The sequence below is a fragment of the Poromitra crassiceps genome (genome assembly GCF_964638095.1).
Source record: "Poromitra crassiceps genome assembly, contig: HAP1_SCAFFOLD_1928, whole genome shotgun sequence".
In the NCBI taxonomy this organism is placed as follows: Eukaryota; Metazoa; Chordata; class Actinopteri; order Beryciformes; family Melamphaidae; genus Poromitra; species Poromitra crassiceps.
Window position 1 is genome coordinate 10001 of NW_028150488.1, and position 9676 is coordinate 19676.

Consider the following 9676-nt stretch of genomic DNA (forward strand, 5'->3'; position numbering starts at 1 on the left):
AAGAGGCTAACTCCAAAACCTGGCATCAGGACAACAGACTGGAGCTGAAGGGAAGAGGCTAACTCTAAAACCTGGCATCAGGCCACAGACTGGAGCTGAAGGGAATAGGTTAACTCTAAAACCTGGCATCAGGACAACAGACTGGAGCTGAAGAGAAGAGGCTAACTCCAAAACCTGGCATCAGGACAACAGACTGGAGCTGAAGAGAAAAGGCTAACTCCAAAACCTGGCATCAGGACAACAGACTGGAGCTGAAGGGAAGAGGCTATAAAACCTGGCATCAGGACAACAGACTGGAGCTGAAGGGAAGAGGCTAACTCCAAAACCTGGCATCAGGACAACAGACTGGAGCTGAAGAGAAGAGCCCTTAATGACTGTTGATTCTTTCATTTGGCTTTTGGCTTTGTTTGCATCCTGTTGGTTTGATTTTGGTTGCAATGCATTTATATAATGAATTTAATTTGGCTCCTCCCTAAATCAGTGTTACATTTAGCTGGTGATTCTACCCTACTCCATATGAACTCTACACTGAGAAAGCAAGACATTAAAGTCTGTTCTGTAATGCACTTCTTTGCCACTTGGAGGCGCCAGGAGGCAGCAAGACAGCCTGCTGTTGGAGACAAAACAGTCACTACTCTTGGCTGCAGTGGACACTGGACATTAAACTCTTATGGACGCTGGACTCTTTTAAATAGGCACGTTTTTAACTTGTATTTTAGTAATAAATCCCTTTGTTTTTTAACTTGTACTGTTGTTTGGGCCAGCACCACTCCCCTGTAGAAAACACATGTATTTTATTCTTAAAGTCACACTCCACACCCTTGAGACACATTTTAATTACCTTTATTTGTGTTCACATTTAGACAAAAAAAATCCTTGAACACAAACAATGGGAAATTTCAGAATGACAAATGTATTTGAAATTACAACCCCAATTCAGAAAAAGTTGGGACGCTGTGTAGAACTTAAATAAAAACAGAATGTGATCATTTGCAAATCCTTTTCCACCTATATTCAATTGAATACAGTACAAATATATTGAATGTTTTACCTGATCAACTTCCAGTCCAGCCTGGCTCAATATTGTGTTTCACATCATACAATGTTCATATTCTGAATTTGATGCCATGCACACCTTTCACAAAAGTTGGAACAGAAGCAACAAAAGACTGGGAAAGTTGAGGAATGCTCAAAAACACCTGTTTGGAACATTCCACAGGTAAACAGGTTACTAGAGAGGCAAAGTGACCGCCTACTTCCTGCTTCAGCACTGTACCAGAGATTTTGATCTGCCATTCATTTTCCCATAGACATTTCGTGAAATGCTTATAAAAAATAGTTTAACTTCATCAAACCAAACGGTGCACCTACTGTATATTTAGAATCGGGAGAGACCATAGAACATTTCACTCGGACAGAAACTTTAAGAAACTACACAGAAAAAATATTTTCTTTAAATCTGCAATTGTTTTTACGTTTTGGTCCGAGTGAAATGTTATGTGGTCTCTCCTGTTTCTAAATATATAAAAAAAAAAATACAGAATGCAGAATATACAGCAGAATGAATGGACTGTGCCAGATGGACTTTCTATCTCACTAGTTGAATGTGTTGCTTTGTTTTCATGAATCAAACTAAATACACACTTACATTTCCTCGGACCTGGTTTCAGCCTCTGCACTCCACCATGGTCCACACTGGAGGAATAAACAAAGTCAGATCAGCAGATTCTCTTTGATGATGGAAACAACATGGACATTTATTAATAACCTTCATTATGAAGGAGTTCCTCTCATATGCTCCATTGAACTGTATTCCTGCATGAGCTTTGCAGTGTAACAGAGAAAATGTGTGTGACTCTCAGCCTTCTAGCAGACGTTGCCTCTCCATACCTGAGTCCACAGATCAGCAGCTCTGCTGTGGCTCCTGGATGATTGTAGCTCAGGTCCAGCGATCTCAGATGGGAGGGGTTGGAGATCAGAGGTGAGGCCAGAGAAGCACAGCCTTCCTCTGTGAGCAGACAGCCTGACAGCCTGCACGCACGCACACACACGCACGCACACACACACGCAGACACGCACACACACACACGCATGCACGCACGCACACACACACGCGCACGCATGCACGCACACGACACATGAACGCACGCACACACACACACACACACACACACACACACACACACACACACACACACACACACACTGTTGCATTTATAGTTTTTACTGTTTTCCTCGTCTTTGCTGTCATGACGATTGACTTCAACATTTCATCACTTCCACCACTGTAGTTTTACTTTGATTCAGTTACTGAAAACAGACACACACACTCCAACAAATAGTTGTGACACACACACACACACACACACACACCACTCCAACAGATACTTGTGACACACACACACACACACACACACACACACACACCCACACACACACACACACACACACACACACTCCAACAGATAGTTGTGACTTGTGACTGAATCATTTTCATCTAGACATTTCCGTTATTTGATGCTTTTTGAACATTGCTTGCTCTTCCCTGTTTACTTGCTATAGCCCCGGTTCACCACTAGATGGCTCTACTGAACTGTTCATGACCCGGACCTCTTGCTGAGTTTCTGTCTCTGCACTTCAGTCCACTCATTGCTGTGCTGCTGGTTTCTGCTGCGTTTGTGCATTAAGGTCATATTTAGAAGGAGGAGAAGCAGCTTTCACTGCTTTGTTTTGTTATTCTTATTCAAAGATCATATAAGGCTACAGAGCAAAAACAAAACAAAGAGAGACTGAAAAACTATTTAACTCCCGCTTGTTTGTTTCATTTATTGTTACCTCCACTAAGGAAATTGGACGGGGTTTTGTTTTCACCCTGTTCTGTTCCGTCTGTTTGTCTGTTAGCAGGATAACTCCAAAAGGTATTCATGCATTTGCATGAAACGTTATGGAAAGATTGGTTATGGGATGAGGAAGTAATTTTAAGACGGCGTCACTCTGCCAGAAAGCGTCTTGAGGAAGGGCCAGTGTGGCCCGAAACGTCACGCTGTTTTGCTAAATAAATTAAAAAAAACTAACGGGAGCTCGCTTTGGTGTGAGGATCATTCTTTTCTCACTAGAAGAAGAGACAAACCCTCCACTATTTCTGTTTTGTAACCTTTATTTATACAGGGGGAGGAGTCTCACTGAGAGCAATGCTCTCTTTTTCAGGAGCGCCCTGTTCACATTCACTCACACACACACACACACACACACACACACACACACACACACACACACACACACACACACACACAGACACACACACACACACACACACACACACACACACACACACACACACACACACACACACACACACACACACACACACACACACACACACACACACACACACACCTGGAAGCTGACCAGTAGCCTACAACCTCCAAATTAACTTTTGATAAAAATCTGACATCTGGATATGCTGACAGCTGCAGAGAGTTGGTGGAATTCTGAGCTCTACTGAGGAACATCTAGTGTTTTTACTTTGATTCTAGCAATAAAGACGTGTTTTAAATATTAAATACAAGTTGAGTGATATATTTAAACTTATATTCAGGATAAACATTAAGCCTTTAAAACGTTATTATGATCATATGAAAAGTGTATAACATTTTCAGCAACATCACCCAGCAATAATCATTTATTGATTGTTTATTCGATGTTGTGAGCTTTTGCACAGGTTTTGTGAAAGAGAGATCCCAACTCTCAATGAAAACTCATGACAGTGGAATCCGCTTATAGTGATCACGGTTATAGTGATCACATGCTTATATTGATCATAAAGCTTGGTCCTGAATCATTCCTATACACATGCTGTTTAAATAGTTTGCTTATAGTGATCAATACTCTGCTTACAGTGATTATTTTGGGCCTTGTCACAACCAAGAACAATGGATTTTTTTTTTTAAACAGTAATTTTTTATTATTATTACAAACTGCCAAAAATAGCAGCAATACTTGGTGCATGTCTGTATATGGAGAGGTTGTGGTGTGTGTCTGTCTGGATGTCTGTCTGTCTGTCTGTCTGTCTGTCTGTCTATGTGAGCCCGCCTGAAACAGCTGGAGGCCTAACTTACTGTATGGATTTTTAAAGTCAATAACATTCACTCAGGTATTTTCACTGACATTAATGTGCATGTAGGCTAATGCAGAATTTAATGTGTCTGTTGAACAGTTATCCTGACCTGAGAGTTTCCAGTCTGCAGTGTGGACTCTTCAGTCCAGCAGAGAGAACCTTCACGCCTGGATCATGCAAGTCGTTGTTACTCAGGTCCAGCTCTTTCAGACTAGAGGACTTGGAGCTGAGAACTGAGGCCAGAGCTTCACAGCTTCTCTCTGACAGCTGACAGCCACTCAGCCTGAAGAATTAGTGATGAAGACAAACAAGAACATTAAAATATTTTTTTCTATCCCGTTTTTCAAATAGTTGTGACACACACACACACACACACACGCGCACGCGCACGCGCACGCGCACGCGCACGCACACGCACACGCACACACACACACACACACACACACACACACACACACACACTCCAACATATATTTGTGACACACACACACACACACACACACTCCAACAGATAGTTGTGACTTGTGACTGAACAATTTTCATCTTGACATTTCCGTTATTTGATGCTTTTTGAACATTGCTCGCTCTTCTCTGTTTACTTGCTATAGCCCCGGTTCACCACTAGATGGCTCCACTGAACTGTTCATGACCCGGACCTCTTGCTGAGTTTCTGTCTCTGCACTTGAGGTGAGATCTTTATATAAACCCGTAGTGGGTTTCTATCTCACCTGCACATGTTTTTTTCTCCAATGTTGTAAACATTTTTTATTTTGTTTCTGTTTTCCTTTAATGTGCAAATAAACATAAACATAAACATAAACACTTCAGTCCACTCATTGCTGTGCTGCTGGTTTCTGCTGCGTTTGTGCATTAAGGTCATATTTAGAAGGAGGAGAAGCCGCTTTCACTGCTTTGTTTTCTTATTCTTATTCAAAGATCATATAAGGCTACAGAGCAAAAACAAAACAAAGAGAGACTGAAAAACAATTTAACTCCTGCTTGTTTGTTAGATTTATTGTTACCTCCACTAAGGAAATTGGACGGGGTTTTGTTTTCACCCTGTTCTGTTCCGTCTGTTTGTCTGTTAGCAGGATAACTCCAAAAGGTATTCATGCATTTGCATGAAACGTTATGGAAAGATTGGTTATGGGATGATGCAGTAATTTAGTTAACTTTTCACACTGATTGGTGAGGTGTTAAAAAGGCAAACACGTCTGAACAGAGTCAAGTAACACCATCAAACTTGGAGGTCAGAGCTGAGGCCAGAGAAGCACAGCCTTCCTCTGTCAGCAGAGCGCCTGACAGCCTGCACACACACACACACACACACACACACACACACACACACACACACACACACACACACACACACACACACACACACACACACACACACACACACACACACACACACACCTGGAAGCTGACCAGTAGCCTACAACCTCCAAATTAACTTTTGATAAAAATCTCACATCTGGAAATGCTGACAGCTGCAGAGAGTTGGTGGAATTGTGAGCTCTACTGAGGAACATCTAGTGTTTTTACTTTGATTCTAGCAATAAAGATGTGTTTTAAATAAAAGTTTACTGATATATTTAAACTTATATTCAGGATAAACATTAAGCCTTTAAAACGTTATTATGATCATATGAAAAGTGTATAAGATTTTCAGCAACATCACCCAGCAATAATCATTTATTGATTGTTTATTCTTGAGTGTTGTGAGCTTTTGCACAGGTTTTGTGAAAGAGAGATCCCAACTCTCAATGAAAACTCATGACAGTGGAATCCGCTTATAGTGATCATGGTTATTATAGTGATCACATGATTATATTGATCATAAAGCTTGCTCCTGAATAATTCCTATACACATGCTGTTTAAATAGTTTGCTTATAGTGATCAATACTCTGCTTACAGTGATCATTTTGGGCCTTGTCACAACCAAGAACAATGGAATTTCTTTTAAAACAATAATTTCATTTTTTTATTACAAACTGCCAAAAATAGCAGCAATACTTGGTGCATGTCTATATATGGAGAGATTGTGGTGTCTGTCTGTCTGTCAGTCTGTCTGTCTATGTGAAACCGCTTGTAACAGCTGGAGGCCTAACTTACTGTATCTACATAATAAAGTGATCATTTTGGGCCTTGTCACACCTGAGAACAATGGAAAAAAGTTTAAAACTAACATATTTTTTATTTTATTTTTTTGCTTACAACAAGCCAACAAGATACAGCAGTGATACCTGGTGCATATCTGTCTGTATATGGAGAGATTGCAGTGTCTGTCTGTCTGTCTGTCTGTCTGTCTGCCTGCCTGTCTGCCTGTCTGCCTGTCTGTCTGCCTGTCTGTCTGTCTGTCTGTCTGTCTGTCTGTCTGTCTGTCTATGCGAGACCACTTGAAAAAGCTGGAGGCCTAACTTACTGTATGGATTTCTAAAGTCAATAACATTCACTCAGGTATTTTCACTGACATTAATGTGCATATAGGCTAATGCAGAATTTAATGTGTCTGTTGAACAGTTATCCTGACCTGAGAGTTTCCAGTCTGCAGTGTGGACTCCCCAGTCCAGCAGAGAGAACCTTCACGCCTGGATCATGCAAGTCGTTGTTACTCAGGTCCAGCTCTTTCAGACTAGAGGACTTGGAGCTGAGAACTGAGGCCAGAGCTTCACAGCTTCTCTCTGACAGCTGACAGCCACTCAGCCTGAAGAATTAGTGATGAAGACAAACAAGAACATTAAAATATATCACAGATTAATATATTATCACATCATATATTAATTTATCCAGTTTGCTATGCACTTACACAGATTTAATGGAGGCCTTGACCACTGGCAGCAGCCTCAGAAGAGCCTCCTCTGAAGCAGAGTATTTCTTCAGGTTAAACACCTCCAAGTCTTCTTCTGATGACAGTAAGATGAATGCCAGAGCTGACCACTGAGCAGGGGAAAGTTTCTTTCTGGAGAGACTTTCTGATCTCAGGTACTGTTGGATCTCCTCCACTAGAGAATGGTCTTTCAGCTCATTCAGACAGTGGAACAGATTGATGCTTCTCTCTGCAGAAGGAATGTCCCTGATCTTCTCTTTGATGTACTGGACTGTTTTCTGATTGGTCTGTGAGCTACTTCCTGTCTGTGTCAGCAGGCCTTGCAGGAGTCTCTGATTCGTCTGCAGTGAAAGACCCAGGAGGAAGCGGAGGAATAAGTCCAGGTGTCCATTTGGGCTCTGTAAGGCCTTGTCCACAGCACTCTGGCAGAGGTGAATTACCTGAGATTTGTCTCTGGAGGTTGATTGTGGTTCTGACAGCAGATTGACACCAGAGTCGATGAATGAGGCGATGACATAAACAGCAGCCAGAAACTCTTGAATGCTCAGATGTACAAAGCAGAAGACCTGGTCCTGGTATAGCCCACACTCCTCTTTAAAGATCTGTGTGAACACTCCTGAGTACACTGAAGCTTCTGTGATATCAATGCCACACTCTGTCAGGTCGGCTTCATAGAAGATCAGGTTGCCTTTCTCCAGCTGCTCAAAAGCCAGTTTTCCCAGAGATACAATCATCTCCCTGCTCTGTGGCCAGTGTGGATCTGTCTCAGGTCTCCCATGATACTTGAAGTTCTGCAGTTTGGACTGAACAACCAGGAAGTGGATGTACATCTCAGTCAGCGTCTTGGGCAGGTCTTCTCTCTTACTGGTTTTCAACAAAGACTCCAGAACATTTGCAGAGATCCAGCAGAAGACTGGGATGTGGCACATGATGTGGAGGCTTCGTGAAGTCTTGATGTGGGAGATGATTCTGCTGGCCTGCTTCTCATCTCTGAATCTTTTTTTGAAGTAGTCTTCCTTCTGTGGGTCAGTGAACCCTCTCACCTCTGTCACCATGTCAACGCACTCAGCAGGGATCTGATTGGCTGCTGCAGGTCGTGTCGTCATCCATAGGCGAGCTTTGGGGAGCAGTTTCCCCCTGATGAGGTTTGTCACCAGCACGTCCACTAAGGCTGACTCTGTAACATCAGTCAGGATCTCGTAGTTCTTGAAGTCTAGAGGAAGTCGACACTCATCCAGACCGTCAAAGATGAACACAACCTGGTACTTGTCAAACCTGCAAATTCCTGCTTCTTTGGTCTCAGGAAAGAAGTGATGAATAAGTTCCACCAAGCTGTACTTTTTCCCTTTCAGCAGATTCAGCTCTCGGAAAGTGAATGGAAATGTGAACTGTATATCCTGGTTGGCTTTGTCTTCAGCCCAGTCCAGAGTGAATTTCTGTGTTAAGACTGTTTTCCCAATGCCAGCCACTCCCTTTGTCATCAATGTTCTGGTTGGTTTGTCTCTTCCAGGTAAGGGTTTAAAGATGTCTTCACATTTGATTGGTGTTTCTGGTCTCGCTGGTTTCCTGGATGCTGCTTCAATCTGTCTGACCTCATGTTCATCATTGACATCTCCACTCCCTCCCTCTGTGAGGTAATGCTCTGTGTACATCTGATTCAGAGGAGTTGGGTTTCCTGCTTTAGCAATCCCTTCAAACACATGCTGAAACCTCTCCTTCAGATTACATTTGAGTTCACGTTGGCAGCTGGCAGAAAGAGTTTCTGAAAGAACAAACGACAAATAACATCAAAGACTGAATATTTCCTGGTAAATGTATATCTTCAAAAAATTAATAAAAACAGCTTGCACAGTGCAGGATTCTGTTTACAGTGATTTATTAGCAGCAAAAGATTAAAGTGACATTTCGAGCATCAAGCTCTTCATCAGACTGATAGCCGTTGCTATGGCAGAGAATTAGTTAATCTTGAACTGATTTTGTCTCGTTTGACAAATATTTAGATATAATATTTATATATTTAAATCAACCCGCTCTCACTCCCAATACATCAAAATGTGTTGATTTGTCACGGCACCTTGGCGTCGTTATTGTGAATGAGAAAGAGTACCTTCACATCGTAATATGCAGAAGAAGAACCACCGGAGCGTCTGGAGGTCACCTCGTGGCCACCCCCAGTGGTCTTGAATGTAATAACAGTCTGAGGCTTAAGTAGGTCAAAGTCACGCTATAGACCCCTTATACAGCTTGTCAACATTGAGCTGCGCGCGCATCGTGTAGGCAAAAAGCCGTCAGCCCAGCATTGACAGACAGTGAGAACTGTGTAAAAGCCCCGCTGTCAGGACTGCTCTGTGCCCATCTGCAACACACAGTTATATTTTAGTTTTAAAATGCAGTTCTCGGCTTACTACCACAGCTTATCGCCTAGTGATAAGCAATGTTATGCATCGAAATTAACGCTGTTTAATGGGATATGTCTTACAAACCCATACGCACTGGCGCTGTCAATTGGCCAAGCCTAGTGGCCGGCAATACATATCGTGCATTCCTTTATAACTGGGGATAGCGTAGATAATTATTCTGTAACTTGCAAAGATATATTGTTATGTTGATAATGCACACTACTCAATAATGACATTATGTAACGTTACTTGGTCGTTAACTAACTGAGCGGTGTGGCTGAGCAGCCTACAGTTTCAGGCAGCTTACCTGATTATGAAATGAGCACTAC

The 9676-nt window shown here is 42.2% G+C and overlaps 1 protein-coding gene across 1 annotated transcript; it reads right to left on the reverse strand.

Moving 5' to 3' along the window:
• Positions 1-4226: 4226 nt before the first annotated feature.
• LOC310772083 (NLR family CARD domain-containing protein 3-like) lies at positions 4227-8710 on the reverse strand (the record flags this gene model as incomplete). The annotated part of the gene is made up of 3 exons (XM_083664549.1): positions 4227-4400; positions 6652-6825; positions 6928-8710. Coding segments are annotated over 3 exons (2131 nt in total), but the record flags the coding sequence as incomplete, so codon positions are not given.
• Positions 8711-9676: the final 966 nt, after the last annotated feature.